This window comes from Ictalurus punctatus, chromosome 16 (assembly GCF_001660625.3).
Source record: "Ictalurus punctatus breed USDA103 chromosome 16, Coco_2.0, whole genome shotgun sequence".
NCBI classification, from domain to species: domain Eukaryota; kingdom Metazoa; phylum Chordata; class Actinopteri; order Siluriformes; family Ictaluridae; genus Ictalurus; species Ictalurus punctatus.
The window spans coordinates 1,618,116-1,643,254 of NC_030431.2; the positions used below are offsets into that span (position 1 = coordinate 1,618,116).

The following is a 25,139-nucleotide window of genomic DNA, read 5'->3' on the forward strand; positions in this document are numbered from 1 at the left end:
CTGAAGCCTATCCCAGGGAGCATCGGGCACAAAGCGGGGTACACCCTGGACAGGGTGATGATAAAAAGTCCCACATCCAAATTCTTCCTCAGAAACGTTTGATTTTTTACTGCGAAATTCCAAGAATTCAGACTTGTTGCCCTCATGAATCCATAGATGAGTGAGTTGCAATTAGTTAAATAACAATTTCAAAGAATAAATAGTATAAAAAAACCAAGCTTAGGCTTTTAAAATCAGATACAATGTGGTCCTTAAACAAAAGTACCCAGCTTCAAACCAAACAATGTCTATTTGATCATGTGTTTTGTCAATAAAATAAAAATAAAATAAAAAACACGGGGCATATAGTACATAGATTTCATAACAGTCGGAGATATGGTTTTATGAAAAGCTGGTAACCATGTCTAGACCTTGGCTCGGACGCTTTTCTTGACGGCTCCGTTATGCCTTTATCCATTTCAACGTCTCGGATCCCCCCCCCCCCCCCCCCGACCCCAACACGCCTAAAAAAAACAAACGCACATGACAGTGTGGAACGATAACACGTGGAGACTTTCTGACGACAAAGCAATGAAAGAATATGTCGATGATGCTGATTTTTCTGAGAAGGAATGGCTACATTAGTGTAAAATAGATGATTGAAAGGTTCTGTGTTTTCCAAAAGGCTTGGCATATTATTCACAAAGGTTAAAAAAATAAAACCGTCTTAGGGAACCTTTTTAATGATGGGCCCACTGACGACATCTTGGTTTGGTGAACTTATTTACAACCTGTGTTTGGGTGCGTCGATCTGCCGGCGACTGATACGAAGGCCGAGGCCGACGCCCTTCGTGCAGCAGCTTCGACGGGTTGAAGTAGCGAGCAAAACGGAGTCTTCGAGACTCCGGTACCCTGCTCACTACTTCCTCAGAATCACCACTGTTTCTTGCAGAACACTGAGCCTGCTGTAAGGAGTCCAAGGACCCCTGTGAGGAGCATGGCGATGATACGAAAGCAAAAACAATAAGGGATAATAAACTGAGAAATGGAACGGGAGCTTGGCCACAAATGGAGAAACATTACTCTTTCTTAAAAAAAAAATAAAATAAAAAAAATAAAAAAACACAACAAAAAAAAAGGTTAATAATAAAAACGCCACGTCTTACAACTGTTCACTATTGCAGACATAGTCTACAAGGTCTGTGACCCCCAAAAGGTCATCCTCGTCTTCATCCTGCGGCGCCATCTCCTGGGGAACCAGGCCGTTGGCGCCAATGGACACGGGTTGTGGTGCGCTGCTGTTTTTCAGCCCTATTTGACTCATGAGAGCAGGGTTAGCCATGCCAGTGGCAGGCCGCGAGATGAAACCCTCCAGAGTTTTCATGGGGCTCTGTCCGTTAGTAGGAGGAAGTTCCAGGTTATAGTCTAGAGGGCTGACCCCTTTCGCTACGGTGTCCTCGGCCTCCTTCTCTGTGCTCTTCTTCTCCTCCTCCTCCTCGTCGCTGTCGTCCGAATCGATTCGGTTCACCCGCTTGCGGACGGGCCGTTCCTCTTCCTCCGAATCATCCGAATCGCTGCTATTGTCGTCGTCCTCGGACTCCCTCCTGCGCTTCAGTGACAGACGCCTGCGCCGTTTCCGAGACTCCTCTTCCGACAGGACCGCCCTCTGCTTTTTACTCTTTCCATCTTCCTTGTCCGAGTCCATGGAATGGAAGCTCGCTGCAGGTTATTGATGCGAAAAGAAAGAAAGGAAAAAAAAAAGAAAGAAAAAAAAAGCTTTAGTATTTTGACAGTAATCGAGTACAATCGAACGAGACAAATAGCGAAACTGACCGTCGCTTTCGGAGCTGGATAAGCGCCTGCGCTTCTTGGCCTTGTCCCTGTTGGTGCTTCCCTGGGAGGCGTCCGAGTCGGTCGCCTCGCAGTAGTTGACTTGCTTTTTCTGGCTCCGGTGGGAACGCCGCCTGCGCATGTCCAGGTCACTGTCACTAAACTCACTGGAACCCTCAGTCACTGCATACACACACACACACACACACACACACACACACACCAGCCTATTGACATTTTAATAGATTTTTGAAGCATCACATCTGAACCCTATTAGGTTCTAAATGGACTTGATGCTAATGTGTCTAAAATGCACTCGATTTTAAAGCAGGGATTAATCCACAGTTCTCCAGTGAAACAGGTGAAAGGATTTACATGGAAAGTTTCATAATGTTTGCTGAGACATTCAAAGATATTCTTGCCCATTTCTTCTTCCTCCTCGTCTTCATCGGTGTCCTCGAGCTCTTCGTCATCGGAGTATCCTTTGGGTCTGCGTCGCCTGCGTGGTCGCGCGCTCCACCGTTTAGTCGACCTCCGCCTGGACAAAAAGCCCGTAGTTGGTCCCTGGCCGTCGCTGCCGAAGTCGCTGTCGTCAAATAACGGTGCCTCTCCCTCACTGTCCACATCGTTATCCGACGCCACAAACTCCTCCTCCTCACTGCTGCAGAGTTCGATTTAGAACAAGAAACAAGGTGAGGCTTGGAAAAGAAGTAGCAAGCGTGACATTCCTTCATGAGGAGATCTGAAATCCGAAGGAAGATTTCTAAACGGTTGTCTGTCGTACCTGTCGCTCAGGCGGAACTCTTCCTCGCTCTCCTCTTCGTCCATGGTGCTGTCGCTGTCCAGGTCGTTGAGGCGCCGCCGTTTTTTCCGCCGCTGTCCAGCATTTGTACGCTTGGGCCGCCCATTTTCTTTCCCTTCTTCCTGCAAAATGGCGGACATGTCCTTCCCTCGGTGGCCTGTGATATTTGCCATGTCCTTACCACGGCCTGCTCCTAAAGGCAAACACAATGGCTCTTCACACACACACCGTCATATTTCCGACTCGAAATAATTAGCCGTTAAACCCGATCGTATCAAAGAGTATTATAGAGAAGAGTTTGCCGTCTTGTACCTCCTCCCTCAGCCTCTTTGATATCTTCTTCGATCGCCTCCTCGATAGCTTCGTCAAACTCGTCAAACCTGACCCAAACAAAAGAATGCTTGAATAATGATCGCAGAGATAATTAAACAAGCATCAATGAGAAAAATGATACCTGTAGCTTATGTATTTTTTGGCCCGGGTCGATCTTCGGCCCCAGGACTTGTTTTTCTTGACCTCCTTCTTCTCTTTCACCACCTCTTCTTGTTTTTCTTCCTCTGCTTCAAGCTGCTATTTTAAATAAATAAATAAATAAATAAATAAATAAATTATTGCAAGCTTTCACTTGAAGAGATTCTGCACAACTATCAAGAAATGACGCTTACGGTAGGCGTGATTATATTCTCGACGCTGATCCCGACGTAGACCAGACGCTCTTTCCTGAAGGACAGAAAAAGAACGCACTTCTGATTAACATACATTTTAACTGCCTGATCTGTGAGCATGTGCTTTTTGTTTTCTCTCCGTGACTAGACGCGGGGTTTTTACCTTCGCTCGGCACGTTCCTTCTTCTTGAGTGCCACGTCTAGATTCTGTAACTGTTCTTCCAGCTTGTCACAAAGCAGTTTCTGAAGCGGTAATAAAAAATAAATAAATAAATAAAAAAAACAGAATCGTGGGTTATAGCTCTGAAAGCGTGGTTATGTGTCGGTTATTCACAAAGGTTAGATAGATAGTTAAACCTATGACACGACTTACATGTTGGCATGGTGGACAGAACCATTCACCATCCGGGATGATCATGAGAGGAGGACGGAGACACGCTGTGTGATAACCGCTGTCGCACGAGTCGCACAGCAGAATCTGAACGGATTAAATAAAATCAGTAGAAGTCGACCGATTTTGCCGATTAACCAGCACCGTTAACCGATCGCCGGAACTATGGGAGCGGCCGAGGAGAAGGGTCCGCTGTCATTATACAGTACGAGAGCGGCCTCTAGAGGTAAAATAAAAACCAATCGCTGACACATTTTGTTGTGCTATTTGAAGTGATTTTTGATTCATTATCTCTTTCTATTTGTTATTTGGAGTGTAGCTTTTCGGTTCAGTTTGGATGTATATCTTTTATTTACTTTGACATTTATTAATGGTTAATAAATATTTTTTATTTGAAAAACTACAATACGTTTTCGTGCTACAGTCATTACTGTTTATTTTTGTAATAAAGCTCAGCAACATTTTACTTCGACCGTTACGTTTTCATTCAGTGTCAGTTTGAAAAATTTATCGGTAACAATCGATAAATAATCTCTAATAATCAGTATTAATTATTTCACTACTACCAAATCTTACATATGGACAAAGGTTGTTTAACCCACCAGCTCAGGATGGTTGGGCAGGCCACAGTGTTTGCAGGGGTCATCGTTTGGCGGAAGGTCGTCTGAAGACGAGGTAGAAGAATCAGAGCTGTTCCTCTCTCTGTTGCGGTTCCGCCTTCTCTTTTTTTTCTCCACCTGGTAATCCTCATCACTGTCGTCTTCCTCGGTCTCCTCCTCCTCGCTTGAACTCTCGTCATTCTCGTTGTCGTCGTCTTCCTCCGAGCCTTTCTTTTTGCGCTGTGACCGGACTCTGGACCATCGTACCCGCCTTTGGCGTCTCCCCTGTTCGGAAAATTAAGGTTTTGAGATTTTTTTTTTTCTTCCATGCGCATAAAGCTAAAAAAAAGAAAGGGATAATAGGGGGTTGATATTTTCAAGGTATGATAACCTAGTCTGAAAGTATGACCGGGCCGTTAAAGTATTCATGGGCCGTTAAAAACGCAACCCGATGTGGAAAATCAAAAGATTAAAGTAGTGACGTTAAACACCCGGTCATACACCTTAACAACCCTAAAGAACAAGCATATCTAGACAAACCTTTGGTTTAGCTTGACCTTCTTGATCAACCTTCTTCTCTCTTGGCTTTTTTTGTACTGCATTTTCATCCCCATCCTTTTCTTCATTTTCCTCCTTCTCCTTCTCGACCGAAGGCGTGACTTGTTTCTTCTCCACCTTCCGGTCTTGGATTTCTGCTAGCTTGGCTGTTGGTCTGCAAATCCTCGGCGAGCGCCTCAGACATCTCCCTTCGCTCGCCTCAGACTCCGAGTCACCCTTTCCCTCTTCTCGCTGCAGCTCTGCCCGCCTCCTGTGAGCCGGGACCTTGATTTTCAGACGGATCGCTTCTTGTGGTAGTTCTTTGCGATCGTCTGCTTCTCCTTTACCCGTCTTCGTCTTCTCCTCTGCTCGATTCTGGTCTTCCGTCGATTCACCGCTGAGGTTCGCCTCCTTCTCGGAAGTACTTTTTTGTTCACCGTTTTCTTTCCGGTTCTCGCTGGACTCTTCTGTAGAAGCCTTGCTCTCCTCGACAGGATGCTCGTCCTGCACGCCTTTCTTACTGCAAGCTTCCTTTTTAGGCTCAGCATCACAATCCTTATTATCTGTGGGTACTTTATTATCCTCTGTGTGCGCTGAAGTTACTTCCATTGGCTTATCCTGCTTCACTACTTCCTCTGTTTTGGATACTGCACGAGTAGGAGGTTCCTCTGACTTTTTCAGGACATCCTGTTTCTCCTGATCTGCCGATTCTTTTTGGGTAGCAACTGAATGGGGTCCTTCTGCGTCTGGCGTGGTTTTATCCGGCGTCCTGTCACGATCCGATTTTAAAGACTCTTTGGCTGCAGGTTCCGTATCCGTCTCTTCACACACGGCGGATTTTTCACAGCCTTCAGTCCGTTCGTTTTCTTTTGGCGAGGATGGTTTTTCCTTCGTGTTGGATACATCGGAATCTTCAGGCGGTTCCTTTCCTTTATTTAAAGGTTCAGATTCTACGTTTTCCTTAACTGGGATGTTCTCCTCTTTAGGACGCTCCTGTTTCTCGGTCTGCTTTGTAGAACCCGATTCAGGTTTTTCATCACCTTCCAGTAAGGCACTGTCCTTTAGAGTTGTAGATGTTGTTTCATCAACAGGACTTTTGGTTTCTTCGGACATGCCAGGCTCGTCTGCTTTTTGGACAGCTAGTTCGCTCTGTTCCTGAGCTGTACTTTGCTGTTGTGCAGAGTCTTCTGATGTAGACCGCTCAGTCTCCATGGGGGCCTCGGTTCCCGTCTGTGTTTTGTCGTCTTTTGCAGCATCTGCGTTCTCATTCGAGGCTGTATCGTTCTTTTTATCAGTCTGGCCGGACTCATGTTTTATTAGTTCTCGCTCCTGATCTGTATCTCTCTCATTAGGAGTCTCTTTTGAGGTCTTTGGCTTGCTCTCGGTCTCAGCTTGGTCCGTGGGTTTCGTCTCACTTGACTTCTTGGGCGCTTCCTCGTCGAGAGGTTTTGAACAATCTTTCGCGACTTCCGTCTCGGCCGACTCGTCGTCCTTTTCCGAATCCGCTTGCAAGCGGATCACTTCGGATCCGGATGACGTTTCGGTTGTCTGAGCTGCCTCTTCTACCTGTGGCGATGTTTCTTGATCCCCCTTTGCAACCGCACTTTCCTCCACTTCCATGGACTCCTCTGTGCTAGTTTGGCTCTTATCCGTCGTTTCCTCCTCTTTCTTCTGCTTTTCTTCATGTCCCTCTTCTTGTTTTGCGTCAGAAAGCTGTTTTTTTGTTTCCTTGACTTCAGCGTCTGCTTGCTGATCTTCAGAAATAGCTGGCGGTTCTTTTTGCTTTATCTGCAAGTCGTCACTCGCCTTCCCGTCACCCTCCACCGCTACAGCAGGCGAGACGTTACCGTTGAGGTTCTCGCCCGTTCTCAACCCGTTCTCTTCGCTGGCGGTCCGCACGTCTTTTACAGCTGGGTTACGCACGATGATGCTGCTGCCGCCGCTTCCACAATTGGCGGTGTCAAAATCCTCACTTCGCTTCATCTCACGCTTCTTCAGGGGGATCTTTGCCTGTTGGTCGTTTTTCAAAGCTTTCTGGATCTCGTCTGACGACTTCTTCACCTCCCTCGTATGTTCTGAAGGCAGCGGTCCACCGTTCTTTTCAGATGTTGACTTGGAGGTGTTGTTGAACGCTTCGTCTTCTTCCATGGGCTCCTCTTTAACCGCTCTGCTAGCGGTTTCCTCTCCTACGACCGGCTTTTCAGACCGGACGTCGTCTTTAGCGGCCTTGTCCCTCAGTGCTTCTTTTCCCACTGCGATTTCCTGCTTTACGCTATCGATTTGCTCTAACGGGTCATCTTTTTCAGTTTTGGGAGACTTCTCTTCCTCCAGATCCTTGTCTTTCTTAACGTCCACTGAAAAACAAAAACATAAACGGCCTCCGTCCACATCATCCTGATAATATCAAAGCAGCTAAACAATAAACTTCAATACAGTCCAATCCAATACTGTTTTTTTAGGTTTTGGGGGTTTTTTGGGGGGGAAAAAGACATACCATCATCCTCTTTCTTCTTGTTTTCTTCAGTCTCCGAGTTTGGGCTGTTACTAGACGAACCTTCCTCCTGATCCTTTTTGACCAACAGTGTGGGATCGATCTGAGTCTTCAGGAGTGCGAGGATCTGGGCCAAATCGTTTCTGTTTCTGTATAACGAATAATAGATTTTAGAACATCGTGCTCATTTATAATCCTAGAACTATTTCCTCGGCACAAAAGGTTTACAGCCTTCCGGTTCTCTCAATTAACATATTTTACAGAGACGGGGAAAAAAAAAACAAGTCAGGTTTTAACCCACAGTAATATTCCAGTATTACCCAAAACATTTAGGACTACTGGTTTTTACAGTAATAATACAGTATTCTGCCATAACTAGCTCCAAGGTCCGGACTGTGTTCATTTCAGAAGGTATTGTTATTGTATTTTTGGTTTTTAAAAATTTTTTTTTACTTCTCATAGAGAACGGACACGACAACGTCCTGATCGTGTCTGGGCAGAACACAGTACACTATGTCGAGGGAAAAAAAAATCTCATTCTAAGACCCAATCATCAACGAGCTGATCAGCTGAGGAGGACACTGAAGGTTTTCCTGCAGTCGTAATCGCAGTCAAGCCAGTCTTGATTGTTTATGTAAATATATGACAACATTGTTAATATCCATGAATTTATTCGCACGTACCTAACGATGCATTTCCAGGATGAGCCATCTAAATCATCCTGCTCCTCCACGTACACCCTCACGTTGTGATCCTGGTCAAGCTGGAACCAGTACATGAGGCCGTCTTTGTCTCTGCCGATGGGCTGGAGGCGCATTTTATCAGGGTCTTCTTCGTTGATGGCCGTCTTGAACTTGACGTTGTCGTCGAACTGGCACTCGCACAAGTACTGAGGGGAGAAAAATATTTTCCGTCGAACACCATCACAGCACTGCTAGTCAATACAGCGGTATTGAGGAACGCACGTATTAAGGAATGCGTGTTCGCCACACCTTGAGAATTCCAGTCTTACACTCCACAGTCATCTCACAATATCCCTTCTTCTCCAGTTCCCATGCCCAGGTGGTGTTGAACTCCTGGCACATCTGTTAACGACACTAAATTATTCTATTCGTGCATAAACTGCACAGCTAGTGTTAATCATCGAGGATCACGAACAAGATGTACTGAAGTAAAGCCTTTTAAAAAAAAAAAACTACTACTACTACTACTACTAATAATAATAATAATAATAATAACAACAACATGCTATACATTTAATACTCTGAAACGAGAAATAAAACATGACTATAAATAAATAAATAATTAAAAATATACTAAATGAAACAATTTGTATAAATAAATTAGGTAAAAAGAAATAATTAATTATTGTGTTTTACCCCCCAAAAAAATAATGAATAAATATTTTACCACACATACGAAAGTGAACTGTTGTAAGAAAATAAGTGCTTTCCATATAGTACTGTTTATAAAAATTTTTTTAAAAAACAATATATGTAAAAATGGCAACTAAAACGATACAAAATTAAATAAAACAGATAGGGATATAAATATTCAAAAAAGGCACAAACGTGAAGCTCGAAACACCAAAATAAATTGTTTTAAGATATACAAGTATTAAAGATTAGTAGCATATACTATGATATAAAGTAAATATTCTTTAATATGAAGCATACAAAGTTATTGTTAAGGAAAGAAAAATATTCTACAAATATTCATATTGTATATAATCGTATGAAATGACAGAAAAAGATTTTCAGACGTTAAGAGCAATTATCTGAGTGTTAACGATAGGAAAACACATTTTTTTTTTGTCTAGAAAGAAGTCAAAAAGAGGTTTACCTTTACAAGATATTTCTCCCATCGGTCGGCAGAAACGGACTTGCCTATTTTCCGAAGTAACTTCACGTGGAGGTCCACCAGCAGCTTAGGAACTGGATGTGGGGAGGGGGAAGAAAAAAAATAAATACAAAAATACAAACAAACAAACAAACAAAAAAAGGTTCAATCAAATCAAATCGTGAACGAAAGAGGAGAAATCTTTACGACAAATGAATCTTCAGAAGTTTATCTCAGACCACATTGCTCACAGTACAATAAGACAGCAGTGCGTTACTCAGGATTTTTTGTGTCGTGATGTATAACTTATATACACTTATATACACTTTCATTTAAATAAAAAAACAACTCCTACAGTTCCGGTCATTTCAACAGCGCAATCCTCCCCAGGAAGTCTTTCTTTCCTTCTCTCTTACACACGTACACACCTAGTCTAGATGTCGGGCACCTTCGTATTTAACTAGGAAAGGAGATTTCTTTCTCTTTTCCCCCACTCATATTCCTTCTTTCTTACGTTTTATCCTTCAGATATACACACACACACACACACACGGCACCTAACTTCATTCTTTCCTTCCCTTTCTTTTTTTTAATATGCATGTTTTAGATGTACACGAGTTACATACACGTCTCGCTCTCCGTCCCCCCCCCCCCCCCCCACCTCTGTCACTCTTAGACGTACACATAAGGCATATACATCTCTCTCTTTCTCTCCATTTCTTGTTCTCCGTCTTTTTTCTTTTAGGCGCATGGCCTATGGTAGATACTGTACATCTCTCTTCATCTTTTTCCCTTCTTTCTTTCTCTCTCACTCCACGTACGCATGCCGTATGGGTCTCTCGTTCTCCATATTTTTTCTTCCCCTCTTCTAATTTATTCTTTAGATGTTCACATGAGCCGCACAGATCGCGCTCTCGTGTTATTTTTTTCCCCACTTTTCTTAGATGTACACATGAGCCACATATACACCTCTCATTCTCCTTTTTTCTTATGCTCTCCCTCTTTCTTCTTTATATGTACACATAAGCCACATACACACCTCTCAGTCGTCTTTTTTCTTTCTCACTCTTTTTAAAAGTACAAAAGTCACACACACACACCTCTTGCTCCTTTTTCCTCTTTCTCTCTTTCATTCTTAGATGTAGACATAAGGCATATACATATCTCGCTTTCTTTCTTTCTCACACTCTTTTCAGATACACACTTAAGGCACATAGGTATCCCTCTCTCTTCTCTCTCTCTCTCTCTATTTAGATGTACACATAAGGCGCGCGCACACACACTTCTCTTTCTCATTCTTAGATGTAGACATAAGGCATATACATATCTCGCTTTCTTTCTCACTCTTTCCAGATGCACACAGACACCCCTCTCACTTTTTATTTTTATTTCTTTGTCTCACTCTTTTAACATGCACACATAAGGTATATGTACCCCCCCCCCCCTCCTCCTCCTCCTCCCCCCTTTCTCCTCAGACTAGCTTCTCAGCTCATTCAGTTGTGTACTTTGTTTACAAGAAGATAGCTCGTTAGCAGTGCTTTCTTCGGGATTTCGTGTCGCACTTCCAACCCCTCAGCCATGACCGGGTCTCCGAAACGACTCGTTTTCCTATCGGTTATGCGACTGTGACGTGATTAAAGTGGTTAAACGGCCACAGAAACGGACACCTTCCCGTTATTTTGACAGCGCGTAACGCAGCTAAGCGCCGTCCTCCAGCAGGAAGTTTACACGCTCTGCGCATGCGCGCTGCCGCTGGCGGACCACTTCACTGCCAAATTATTATTCGACTGAAAATAAACTGTGCACATTTTCTATTTCAGCGACGTGCGCGGTTTTTGTCTCCGAAACCGACTGGTTTCCCCAGACCGAAACAGCGCTATGGTTCACACGCTACGACTCCCCACGACACCCAAAACCCCCGCCGTTGTTTGTGATGAGTGTGAGGAGCGAGTGTGCAGGAGATAAAGCCAGGCAGAGAGGATAAATCCTCCGCCGCACAAAGCGCCACTCATACGCCGAGAGACGGCGACTTGAAGCCGACACAAAGTTAGAAACCGTCTAAAAACTGCCAGCGTGCGAAGTTTCGGTCGTTATCGCACCGCCGGGAAGCCAACAAGCGAGCATTTGGTCGAGTTGAGACGTCCGAAAGCACACAATAACACCCAGAGCGAAGCACGAACGAATCTGCACTCAAGCAATGGAGGTGTAAGAGCTTTTTTTTTTCCCTCCCACATCGCAGCCTACAACACACAAGTACTCCAGCTAACCTGTGGACGTTTCCTGCAGATAGCGCTCCAGCTGCGGGAACGAGAGCTCGGGCAGATCCAATAGGACTCCATAACGCTCTAAAAAAGAGCAGATTACGGCGAAGCTTGGGCACAACCCGGGAGAAGACCCCGCCGCTGCCGCCGAGGCAGCCATTTTTACGATGGATGGGTTGGAGACTGTACGCTGGAGGACCAATGACTCCCCACAATGCAGCGCGCTCGGCGAGGCCAGCGGCTCAGTGGTGGCGGTGTGGTTTTGTTCCCCACCCGCATACCGACAAATCCCGCCTTCTCCACAGGGCTGGGCTGGAACACGCTGCTCTAACAGCGACACACTGACTGTACAATTAACGGATAAAAATTCAGCAGAGCAAAGCAAAAAAAAAAAAAAAAAAAAACTCTGACAACATATCTAGAGTAACCTTTCTTTCTTTTAATCAAGTATTGCACCTACATATACAATTATTTCCCTTTCTTTCTTTCTTTCTTTCTTTTTCTTACCAATATGGCAAGTACGTATACAATTATTTCCCTTTCTTTCTTTTTTTAAACAGGTATTGCACCTATATATACAATTATTTTTTCTTTCTTTCTTTCTTTCTTTCTCTTACTGATATGGCAACTACATATACAATTATTTCCCTTTCTTTCTTTCTTTTTCTTACTGATATGGCAACTACGTATACAATTATTTCCCTTTCTTTCTTTCTTTCTTTCTTTCTTTCTTTCTTTCTTTCTTTCTTTCTTCCTTTCTTTCTTTCTTTTTTTAAACAGGTATTGCACCTACATATACAATTATTTTTCTTTCTTTCTTTTTCTTACTGATATGGTAACTACGTATACAATTATTTTCCTTTCTTTCTTTCTTCCTTCCTTCCTTTCTCTTGCATGTACATATTTGGCACTTATACATATGACACTTATTACAATACTTTATATTCCATGTTGTATCTATATCAATAATAAATCAATAATAATATTGTTGTTGTTGTTTCAAAAGATCATGTGGCCTGCTCGCACTAACTTACTTTAATTTGTAAACATTTAATTTTATCTAAAAGTAAAATAAGATTAATCTGTTAACATAAACTTATCATGACCCCTACAATTAAACAGCTGTATTATTTGCAAATGTACTTAAAAAAAAACAAAAACCCTCACAAACTCGATTAAAAAATAAGGACAGGTTTGGCAGCTAGTTCTTGTGAGCTGTCTGCGGATTGGAAAGATGGCACGCCAATCATGATTACGATCACACCCTTCTAACCAATCAGCGATTCGGACCGAGGTAAGGGGCGGGGTTTTCAGAATAGAGGTGCGAAAAAAAGATAATAAGGCGGCCCAGAGGTCTTTACGACAGACTCATGTAAACAAACCAGTATATAAATAAGAAATGAGTCCGAGCACGGTTAACGAGCACGAGGAAGATCACTTCCTGCCCGCTGAGAAAGAGAAAGGGAAAGGGAACCGTAGAGAAAGGTTTTGCGAAACAATGCGCACTTTCTTAATCCGCAGGTTTTCCTGTGCATTGGTTAAGGAAATGGGTGAATTTATTCCCCCAGAGAGATTAATTAATGGGTCAAGAGTAAACAAATAATTTTAAGTACAGACTCACGTGTTGGACAGATTCACTGTGTGGGTATTTCATATGATGATATTTGATTGGCCATAACGGTAATGAATATATTTATGGCCATTGGCTTTTATTAATTAGAAAACTTCTGCACGTGGTTTATATGCAAATAAAATAGGGGGCGGGGTCATGACATGTCACATCGCGGGAAATCAGATTAGTGTTTGAACTGGAAATGTGTTTTGTTTGTTTTTTTGCTTAAAGGAAACGTCCACCCTGCAACACATGGAATATCTGAATGAAATATTTGTGATGTGTTTAATGATTCTGGTGTTGATTTATTGATCGGTGCTGTATTTTGTTGTTATTCCTATCACAAGTTAGCAGCTCTGTGACGTGCTGATGTCACAGGGTGACCTTATTATTGCTAGTTTAGCTCAAGTTACATTTAATAGTAGAAAAAATTTTTCAAAATAAATGATAATGACCAGGATTTGCTCTTAGCTCCTAAAAACATCTTTTCGCATTTTTTTTTTTTTTTCGCTCACCGTTTTCCACTGATGGAAGTAGTTTAGACATTGGATTAAGAGTTCCAGTTATATGACATGACACGGTTGCACTGATTTACACTGACTCCACTCATCTGGTTCACGATCTGTGACATGACGCTCTGCCATATTTGCATGAATGTTTGAGCTTTGTAAAGTGATTTGTTTGAGCAGAGTGGACAGATGAAGAGGTGAGAGAGTGGGACAGACTAGAGCACTAAAGCGCCGCTGCACCGCCGCCACATCACCGCAGCACATTTTAGGTAGAGATGACGCGAGGGCTAAATCCAAGTGCGCCGTTGTCGTCAGGTAGTCCAACAACATTGTGGGTAAATAAACCAGAAGTTTATGATAAAAATAGATCATGCCACTGAAGAACACATAATCATAAAGATCAGTATGCATATAGTAGTTCAGTGGTATATTTTCTTTAAATCGTTGATTTTTTTCCTGAGCACATACATGTATTAGCCTGTATCTTTAAAAATTATGAAATATCATGTCTCCAGATAGATAGATAGATAGAATAATTTCAGCTATGCAATTTTGAATTATTTATAAAAATAATTAATATTTAACAGTTGTTGTCACAAATGTGTCCTTACATATCCAGCAGGGGGCAGTGTACATTAGGCTAATAACAACATGCAGGATGATAACCTGTATTTGAGACTGTGTCAAGTCCTTAATGAGGCAAGCAGAAGTAAGGAGTCGATACAAAACGGCCTGAACTCTGTGGGAACTCTGTGGAAAGAGTGCCTTGTCTTATGATGTTATGTAAAGTAGCCAGTCTGTACCCTGTGATTTGATATCATGCTAATGGATCTGTGGTGTGATGATTCAGACACAGTACTTCCAAGTCTTTTCAAGGAGCTATTAGCTCATAGAATAATTAAATGGGTGGAAATGCATTCTAACACCAAATGTGTGGTTTTTGTGAGAAAATGTGCCATTTCTTTCTTTCTGTCTGTCTGTCTGTCTTTTTATCTGTGATGCATTCTTAACATTGCTAGATAAATCCCCTTGCTAAGTTGTAACTTTGGCTAATCAAGTTAGCTACCAGCTCCTTAGTTGGCTATTAGTAATGTTAATTAAATTTTAAGTTGTTGTATTGTGTCATTTTACTCTTTAATAACATACTACAAGCATGATACAGTTCATTATTAACTCCTCAATCATGTAATTCAGAAATCAACTGCTTCAGACAACACCCCCTGAAATGATGCGTTTCCTCTCGGCCTTCACACCTCTTTGCCCTGCCTTCAGTGTTTACCCCTCAGTCAAAGACTAAATTGGGTGGCTACCAGGAACATGGTGAAAGTGGATGTACTGTACCCATATCAAATCACAGATTTCTCCAGGCCACAGCGAAACGTTCTTTCTGCTTTCTCCTCCATTTGCTTTGGGAGCTCAGTAAGAAAAACAGGTATAACAACAATCCATACAGAACTAAATGTCTCTGAAAAATCATGTACTGTAGCTGTCACTGCTATATATTCTAAACAGTCTGTTGGCTGCTCATGCTAAAATAAACCTGACCTGGAGTGCATTCAGTTCTCCTCAAAGGAATGCTGCCTAGGTACTTACTTCTTAAGACAGTTGTTCTTGTCGACTGTTTATCGATACTTGCATGTCTTATAACTGCCTATTTGTCTTGTGTATTCTGCAAAGAATTTTTTTGAATAATTGGAAAAAATTTTATATGGTAATTCGTTCCGGTCATAAATGAGCCATGGTTGTGTGAAGGTCAATATAATGCTGCACATGAAATACTTTGGTGGTCATCACTTCGTCTGAGATTAGAACCACCGAAGGAAAACTGCACTTTTGGCTCGGTGCACAAGAGCAGGATACAGTTTCATGCGCAAAGTTCAGATGTGAGCTTCAGGAGATCCATATATATATATATATAAAGATTTGTACCAACACAACCTTCATTTAGATGGTTTACAAGAAACGAATGAACAAAGGTTTATTGAGAAATATAATATTTTTTAAAATAGGTATACAGACAAATATTAACCGCATATTATATATGTATTGTTTGTAAATGAGACGGAGTAAACATTTCTGCATAACTTGATATGATTCTAATGTTTTACAATATAAATTTTGTAGCTAGTCTACCAGACCACACAAGGATTGTTGGGGATTAACAAAGTGGGTGTGGCATAAAACAAAAAGGGTCCCCCCCCTTTTTTTTCAAAGAACCGTACCACTATGCTTAGAACCGCAGAGCTAAAAAAAAAAATATATACCAGCATTGTCAACATGGTGTGTAAATTCTGGCTTTGACAGTTCCTTGTACACAGCTACATCACTAATGTGCGCAGAACTGTTTGTTTTATTTATTCCCGCACACTCAGTTATTATTTAATTTGTTCTTGCGCACAACATTTTCAAGGTAGATTGTGCCAGATTTTATCTGGAGATGGTCACTCATGGTGTTCACAATGGTGTTCTGCAAGGTTCAATTGTTGGTCAACTTTTATTCTCTCTATATAATGAATCACCGAGCACTGTGATTGGTTAATGCATCTCATGTGTCATTCTTATGTCTTTCTACCGGCTTTTGTGCCTTGCTAAGCTTCTCGATCGTGTTCTCAAGTACTTTTTTTTTAACCCGAGTTACTTTTTGTTCAAGGAATCTCAGGTTGTACTGGTTGTACAAGTTTCATAGTGAGTTTTAATAAGAAGTACAATGAAGCAAGTCCACCACTGGCACATTTATCTAAGGGAATTGTCACACACACAAAAAACAAAAACAAAAAAAAAAACATGACCTGAGTAGCAAAAAGCAAAAAAAAAAAAAAAAAAAAAAATCTGGGTCATGTTAAACGGTCTGAGATTTTGGAGAATGGTCCTGTTTCAGGGTCGATACATGTGACACCACTTGTGAATGGAAACTCTCCAGAGAGGCTGAAATACGACCAGTCACGGCACTGTACTCCTTTTAGTAAACTCTCCGGATTCACACGGATGGGAATTAGGACGAACCAATTCCGCTTAAAATCATCCAAATATCTAGTGATTAGTACATTAGCTGAGCTGCATGAAAACTCATCCTACGTAAGACATCAATTCACAAACAAACGCTACTACTATTATAGCTCTAACACCCTTTAGATCTATTTTTGCATGCAATCTTTGAGCTCATTTCACAAGACAAGACACAAACCTTCACACAGACCTTTCACCTATATACGTATTCACAGGGATATTAGTACTCTTTATTTATTTGATCTTCTAAGAGCGGCAGTGCCAGCTGTTATCTGAGGCAGGCAGTGAGAAACTGGTCTGCGTCACACAGACATACCTGGATCGTGTTTCAGTGTGACAGTGAAGGGAGGGGACCAGTGGATCAAGAAAATGAGGTTGTTTACCTCGTCGGTGATCGGAAAGGTCACGAAATGTACTGAGGAAACCGGTTTGAACTCGAAGCAACAACCCCGTGATCCGTTCATGGAACTGATGGGGGACTGATGTGCTGTTACATTGTTTCACGCTGTTGCGTTGCTTCGGAAGGGATACATTTCTGATGGCGTTTTGATGAGGTTTCAGTTTAAGGTCAATTACACGATTTGAGAATGTATGAAGAACTGTGTTATGAGTTGTAATCCATCACAACAAATTACTCCAACAGTTACTCAGAAGTAATTAATTACATACCCAATGATTTTTGTACATACATTTGCTCACAGTGCATTAACCGTGAGGTAAATATACCTCAGAAACCCCAAATTAAATTTCGGTGAATATTTTTAAATTAATTATACAGGGAAGGGTTAAGGCAGGACATCGAATAGTTCTTTGAGGGTGTGCTGGGTTTTTTTTTTTCTTTCATTTTTTTTCTGTACATAGTTTCACCTACAGTAGCAGGAATTTCATGGAAATCACCATCTCTTCCTTGAAGTAAACACAACTAGTTCCTGATACGAGGACAAAACATTCCTCGTGTCAACAGGGCACCGGGGTGAAGTCTTTCCCAGTCTGTGAGTCATGTAGCACTCATGAACCAGATCCATCCAGACTGCAGATGCCGTAGATGCACCCCCAGTGATACGCCTTCTATGGATTGGCTGACATGAACTACATTTCTAAGACTGGGGTGTTCCTCAAGATTATGTGTAAATAAGATTTTGTGCTTGCGCTAAGCTGTGCGAGGCAGTGCTGACACATAGATACAGACACGTAATACAGAGTGTATGCATGGTATTTGTCAACCTGAACGAAGAGGCAGACTAAATTCCTTTATAAAACATGCAATTGTTTCTCATATGTTGGCTTTTTTGTACAAGGGCTCTCAGTGGAACATATGCAAAATCATCATTACGTTTATCATCATCCTTGGTTCTCATTTCCATACACATGAAAACCAGCTGAAGAGAAAGGTTTGGTCGCTATTTACGCAAACATGTCAAGCCCACTCCTTGCTCGGATGAGAAAATGTGAATTAGGCAATTCGTGTGTGTTAGGCGGCTTGCTCCCTGATGTGTTTTCATAAACAGTGAAATAGCGATGAAGGTCTTGAACACCGTAAATGTTGATCAAAATCTATTATTTGGCTGAAGTACATATATAGAATCTGAGTATTTATTTTAACCAGCGTTTGAATGGAAATATCGTGATATGTACCGGTTCAGCAATCATTTCTTGGACGTGAACAATGAACAAATCCCATCTCATTTAAGAACTACATCAAATATCATATGGAAATAATCCAAAGAACAGAAAATCACATTGATATCGAGTCCTAAATGTCAGGGTTGACTAATTTGTTTCATGCATGCAGAGCTAGTAAACATGTCTGGTGTTGAGAACTTATATATATAACACGTTACACCTGTCACCTGACTGTACGCCTATAATCTGCCAGAGTTGTCTGACAGCTCACAAGAAGTGTCTGAGCTCAGAGGGTGAGGACCGCTCTTTGGAATACTACTCTTTACAGGATACAGCTTCTTTATTTATTTATTTTTTCTCCTCCAGATAATTTTACAGCTGAAAGATTTTTAATACAAGGTAACGCACTGAGGCATGGCTTGTTATCTTAAATTAATATTTTGGATCCTTTTCTTTTTCTTCTTTCTTAAGTGACTTATTTATAGGACTCGACTGTATTAAACGCCGACTCATGTTGGGGTTTCAGAAGTTTAGTTTTAATTTGTCCGTGTGTTGCTTGCAGTGGAATGCTACTTTGGAATATTATTTCATCCATTTTTATGGACAAAGTTTGTCAAACTCGAAGGCAGCTGCAACAACAAGAACAAGAACAGCAAAGAATCCCCGTCGAAAAAACCTGAGGTATATCAGTTCAAATCTTTTTCCTTACCTGTCTGACGAGGTTACACGAATAGAGACGTTTCTGACTGTCCATTCGTCACTGATAATAAACAACACACGGAACAACATTTGTCTATTCACTATTGATAATATCATCGTGCACTTCTTATGCCACAAGCTTTTACCACTTTTCCGTTTGCTCTTTCAACACCTATCAGAGGTATCTGGAGAAGTCATTCCTGAAAAATCCATTCAACAAAACGAGCGTGACTGGTCCACTCTGTGAAAAAGAACAACATGGTTGGAATGAAGCCAACAGATGTAGCTCCCACAGCCACTGTCAAGTTCTTCGGTGCTGGAACGGCAGGCTGCATTGCTGACTTGGTGACCTTTCCCCTGGACACAGCCAAAGTCAGGCTCCAGGTAAGAACTGGTTTAATTTCTCACGAATGATTAACGACTAGATGAATTTCCGAAACAAAGAAAACGATGATTAATACACGACACCCTAACCGTTCTTGTTATGGTTTAACGTCTCATCATGTTTCCACGCTATTTCCAGATCCAGGGCGAGTCTAAACATGCTGAAGGAGCAGCAGGGGTGAAATATCGGGGTGTCTTTGGTACCATCACCACCATGGTGCGCACGGAGGGGCCGCGGAGTCTCTACAACGGGCTTGTGGCTGGACTGCAGCGCCAGATGAGCTTCGCTTCGGTCCGTATCGGCCTGTATGACTCTATGAAGCAGTTCTACACTCGAGGATCTGAAAGTGAGTGCTGTGTTATACACATATGGCTGTAGTGTTTTGCAAAAGTATTCACACCCCCCACCCACCCCACCCCTACAAGCTGGAAGTACAATTGACTTAACTGGGAATATATGTCAGAAAAATATCCCATAACAGAGAACATTTAAACAATGGTGATTAATATAGTTTGCAAAATTATTGACCAAAAATGATTCGGCAGTGCATAAGTATACACCCCCTTCTATAGTGCGAAACTGGTCAATTAGTTCTGGTGCAACCGGCCATCATAAGTCACACAATTTCTTAAATGGAGTCCATTTGTGTGCAAGTAAACTGCCATGTGATCTCAATATAAATACACCTGTTCCTGTTCCGAAGAACCTCGAGATATGTTTCTTACACTACAAACCATGGAAAAAAAGGACATTTTCAGACTTGACTTCACAACATTCTCTATATGCTTTCCCCAGATGCAGGCATCGTGAGTCGGTTACTAGCGGGCTGCACTACCGGGGCCATGGCTGTGGCGTTTGCTCAGCCCACAGATGTCGTAAAAGTACGCTTCCAGGCCCAAACGCGTCTAGCTGATGGAGAAAAGCGTTACAAAGGCACCATGGACGCCTACAAGACCATCGCTCGTGACGAAGGCATCAAAGGCCTGTGGAAAGGTAAGGCTTCATGAACTTTCACCTTCTGCCTAAAATTGCAGAGTGTGGTATCATATCAATATCATATCTGAGCGATGTGATTGTGAAAGATAATTGGGTTCTAATTTGTTTCAGGTTGCATACCGAATATCACAAGAAACGCTATTGTGAACTGTGCAGAGCTGGTAACCTATGACATCATCAAAGAGCTTATATTAAAATACAATCTCATGACAGGTGAATAACCTCGAGACACATCATACAGATGTTCGAATTGCTTAAGACGGGAGTTCCTAAGTTTTGGCATATGCTGATTTGTCGTCCACCCACAGATAACTTGCCATGCCACTTCACGGCTGCGCTCGGAGCTGGTTTCTGCACCACCATCGTAGCCTCTCCGGTGGACGTGGTGAAGACCCGCTTCATGAACTCCACTGCAGGCCAGTACAACAGTGCCATTAACTGTGCCCTCACTATGCTGACCAAGGAAGGACCGACTGCCTTTTACAAAGGGTGAGCAAAACCTTTTAAACCCGTGTGTGTTGAGCTCATATAGTGCAAGACATTACAGGTAGAAATGACCATTTGGGTCAAAATTTGATCAACAACAACAACAAAAAAAACTCTCCCAGAATTTCACAGTGGTCTCAGAGTGTTAAATTAATTTGCTTTAGAAACTTTATATCATATTAAATCACATGTATTTTCTTCAGCATTTTTCTGTATTCAGAACATGAAATTCTCCATTCTACATCTCATTCTAAGCCCTAATTTGAAGCTTATTACAGAGGATTTGATCAAAATCTTGATTATTGTTGGATTTATTTGAGTTTTTTTTTTTTTGAGACTTTTATACAGACTAATTATGTTTTGATCAGTTCATGGTATTATTTAGATTAACCAATAATTAAATGATTTTTGAACAAACAGTCCTGAAAAAGTCTGGACTTAAAGTATGCTGCTTGATTAATGATATTTGCTTCATCGTCTCCACCCAGGTTCATGCCCTCGTTCCTTCGCCTGGGATCCTGGAACATTGTGATGTTTGTCTCCTATGAACAAATAAAGAGAGCCATGACGACAGTGCAGCAATCCTGGGAGGCACCATTTTAAACGGTTCGTTTCGAGACGACAAAACAAAGACAGATATAAAAGACAACCTAATCTCCATCACGTCCTGTGAACTCTATCACTATGAGCTAGGCAATGTTTCCTGTATGATGGTGGGAGAAGACCACTTCCAGTATGGTTTTATCTTGGAAGTGAACTGAGATGTAAAAGGCCAGAGGTTGTGATTACTGATCTTGGAAAAAACGGTTGCTTTTTGTTGTAGGGCCTCGCACTCTATACGAAAGTGCATGACATGATCCTGTGGACGAGGTCAAGTACAGTTTGGCACTATCAACACTTTCCAAGCAAGACAGCACATTTTCATTATAGAGCTTGCATACTGTATCTTTTTCTCTTCTTTATAGAACTTGCACTTCTTTCTCTTTTTTTTTGTCTCGTTTGAATATTTGTCTGCCTAGCTTTTCAGGAAAATGAAGTTTACTGACATGTTTACAGATTTTTTATTTTTTATTTTTTACAAACGCTACACACTTTGGGTCCATAGATAGTGGATTGTATGTAACTAGATGTATGTTACAGACAGATTTGCTCCACATATAACAATTGTCATGATATTTTTATACAATGCGCATTCCTGTTAATAAAATGGATCATGTGAATGTATTCGTTCAATCAGTCTGCTTAATTAAATCGTTAGTATAGGGGGTTACGTAGTCGTATAAACGTATGAATGTGTGTGGTGTCCTGCAATGGATTGACCACGCCATTCATCCAGGCTGTAATCCCACCTCATACCCAGTGATCACGGGATAGGTTTCGGATCCACCACAGTCCTGACTAGGATAAAGTGGTTCCTAAACTTCCTGTATTATTATATATAAATATATAATATTATATTGTATTATATAACTGTACCACAAAAGGGATGACTATATCACCGTGTTGCAAATGAAATGAAGATTTTTCTGTGGATTTAGGAAGTATATTTGGGGCAGTGGTGGCTTGGTGGTTAAGGCTCTGGGTTACTGATCAGAAGGTCGGGGGTTCAAGCCCCAGCACTGCCAAGTTGCCACTGTTGGGCCCTTGAGCAACACCTTTAACCCTCTCTGCTCCAGGGGCACTGTATCATGGCTGACCCCAGCTTCCTAACATTTCACTGTGCTATAATGTATATGTGACCAACAAAGACTCATTATCATTATTTTTGTCCCAAAAGGGGGGCACGGTGGCTTAATGGTTGACATATTTGCCTCACACCAACAGGGTTGGTGGTTCAATTCCCACCTCTGCATTTTGTGTGCGGAGTTTGCACGTTCTCCCTGTGCTTCTGAGGTTTCCTCAGGGTACTCCAGTCCCCCCCCATCCACAAAATTGTCTGTAGTGAGTGTGTGCAATTGTGCCCTGCGATGGGTTTGCACCCTGTCCAGGATGTGCCCCAAGTCCCCTGGGATAAGCTCCGGCCTCCCCCAGTTAAACTCCTACAGTTAAAGTTCACCTACTGCTAAAAGGTCAATGTGCAAATATATGCAAATTAATGGTAATCTGCCATATAGCAACAGCGTGCAGTAAAGGGGTATTGTGGAAAATTAATTTAATTGCAATAAATAGTTACGGAAATGCATTTGCTGAAAAAATATATAATAGTGAGATAGGCAAGTTGTTTAAAATATTTTTGTTCTGTCTTCAGTATATTTGGCCTTAATCTGTGGATAGCAGGCGATGTGGTCATTAGCTGAAAGAAATGTGAAAATGACAGCTTTGCTCAGTTTTATTGATTTATTCAGACTGTTATTAAAGTTTATGAAAGTGTTCAACTGTAGTGAAAGTGATTTGACTCACTATCAGGAACAAGACATTTTCCTCTCATAAACAGAGCTGATGTTTCTTGGTGACGTGTATGGTTTGTTTCCGTTTTTTTTTTTTCTCCTTTAGTTTTCTCTTATTTAGTCACACCAATGTGCATCTGCTAGCTCGGTTTCTATAGTGTGAGAATAAAAACAAACTAACACTGCCACGAGAATGTATAGGTAGCTACCACATCCTCTCACATCTGCGCATGTACCGAGAAGTCGGTTACTCAAACCCAAATAGAAAGCTGCGTGTTTGCCATTTTCGTAACATTCCTATAGAAATTTAATCCACTAATCCAAAATTGCTTCAGATTCAATCATACAAATGTCAGTATACGGCTAATAAATTAATGTAATGCATTATAAGAAAGTCATGGGGTTTCCCCTAGAGGAAATGACGAAGGGAAGTTGCAGAGGAGAAGTCAACGCTCGAGGGCGTTAGCGATATAGCGCGAGGAGCACTGTAAATTACACGTGAACACTTGGATCCTGGACGTGTAGATGTTTTGCAGCCTGAACACCATCATGTGAATGCACAACACTGGCATGCTGAAGTTAAAGTAACACCTGGACACCACATGACACTAACAAACCCGCTAAACTAATCCCATGTGTGCTTCAGCGTCGTCTTCTCACCGTGATTCAGCAATATCAATATTCGTCTATATATCTGTAGTATATTCTGAGCTAAACTAAATCGAACTAAACACTCGTGCATGTACTGGCACAGCAGATGACATAACTTCAGATACATGATCAAGTCATATTTGCAATCTTAGTGACCACAGAGACTTGCTGGTGACGGCACTTCCCCCTCTGCGTCACTTCTCTGGGGACACAATGTTCCTCTGTTCTCTGTCAAGCAGAAATAAGATGTCCCTGATCACAACGTTTGAACTTTATTGGAACTTTTTCCTCAGTTTCTGTTCTCATGATTTTGTTTTTGCTCCCTTACTGTGATATAACTTACCTTTTCTAACTACTTTGCCGCACTGTGTTTGTATTTGAGAAGTTGACAATCCCTTGCCGACATTCGGTACACAGTTCACAGTTTAAATCAACGCAACTTTAAACTCAACTATAATATATATATATTTTTTTTTTACCCCCGATATGTAATAATGTATTTTATCTTGCTTTTTTTTCGCCTCTGTTCTCAATCTACACTATACAGCCAAAGGCTTGTGGACACCAAATGTGGGCCTTCACCAAATTGAAGCATTAAGATCTCCCTTCACTGGAACTAAGAGGCCAAAATATGGCCAAAAAGTACGTGGACACCTTACCATCATACCCATATGTGCTTACTGAACACGCCATTCCGAAGTCGGTCTCTCCCTTTGCTGCTATAACCGCTTCCACTAGATTTTGGAACTTGGATACGGTTCAGACACAAGATCCTTAGTGAGGTCAGGCACTCTTGTAGAGCGAGGAAGTTTGGGGTTCAGTCGGTGTTCCAGTTCATCCCAAAAGGTGTTCAGTGGTTTAAAGTCAGGGCTCTGTGCAGGACACTCGAGTTCTTCCACTCCAATCTGGGCAAACCATGTCTTCATAGAGCTCGCTTTGTCATGCTGGAACAGGCCCAGACCTCTTAATTCCAGTGAAGGGAAATTGTAATTCCACTGTGTACAAAGACATTCTATACCATTGTGCAACTTTGTAGCAAATTTTAGGCCTACATACGGGTGTGATGGTCAGGTCCCCAGATACTTTGTCCATATAGCGTCAGGTTATGGAAGGCTACCTTGCTGACAAATTGAGTTTATTATGTTAGCTATTTTTTGTTTTGTTTTGTTTTAATTATTATTAATGAGTAAGAAATGCAACTTTAAACCTAACAGCGAAATGTTATTTATCATTTTTAATCATGTTTTTTTTTTTAAAGCTAATTTTATATGAACATTGCTAGTTTTTAAAAGAAGTGTACCTATAGGAAGATGACGTCACGCGCGGGCGGGGGAGGGAGGGGGTGGGGTATAAAGCCATCTGCTTCCTTTGTTCTTTATTTACACGCTACT

The 25,139-nt window shown here is 41.6% G+C and overlaps 2 protein-coding genes across 5 annotated transcripts; one reads left to right on the plus strand and one right to left on the minus strand.

Moving 5' to 3' along the window:
• Positions 1-485: 485 nt before the first annotated feature.
• rsf1b.1 (remodeling and spacing factor 1b, tandem duplicate 1) lies at positions 486-11,656 on the minus strand. Of its 4 annotated transcripts, none has more exons than XM_017489779.3 (16): positions 11,401-11,656; positions 9,137-9,228; positions 8,287-8,379; positions 7,978-8,183; positions 7,298-7,443; positions 4,807-7,157; positions 4,270-4,551; positions 3,650-3,754; positions 3,440-3,519; positions 3,277-3,331; positions 3,066-3,178; positions 2,924-2,991; positions 2,594-2,804; positions 2,232-2,470; positions 1,813-1,992; positions 486-1,698 (listed from the first exon to the last, which is right to left on the minus strand). In XM_017489779.3, the coding sequence occupies exons 1-16, from the start codon at positions 11,552-11,554 to the stop codon at positions 1,142-1,144; spliced, it is 4,932 nt and encodes a 1,643-aa protein (XP_017345268.2). In that variant the 5' UTR covers positions 11,555-11,656; the 3' UTR covers positions 486-1,141. The 4 variants fall into 4 exon arrangements, with proteins under 4 accessions (XP_017345268.2, XP_017345267.2, XP_047016701.1 ...); XM_017489778.3 differs by having other exon boundaries at positions 3,066-3,181; XM_047160745.2 differs by lacking the exon at positions 11,401-11,656 and adding an exon at positions 10,234-10,557.
• Positions 11,657-18,381: 6,725 nt separating this feature from the next.
• On the plus strand, positions 18,382-21,934 carry ucp3 (uncoupling protein 3). The gene is made up of 8 exons (XM_017490067.2): positions 18,382-18,543; positions 18,707-18,825; positions 19,023-19,227; positions 19,367-19,574; positions 20,024-20,221; positions 20,336-20,437; positions 20,533-20,713; positions 21,199-21,934. Exons 3-8 carry the CDS (start codon positions 19,102-19,104, stop codon positions 21,311-21,313), a joined length of 930 nt encoding a protein of 309 aa, XP_017345556.1. The 5' UTR covers positions 18,382-18,543; positions 18,707-18,825; positions 19,023-19,101; the 3' UTR covers positions 21,314-21,934.
• Positions 21,935-25,139: the final 3,205 nt, after the last annotated feature.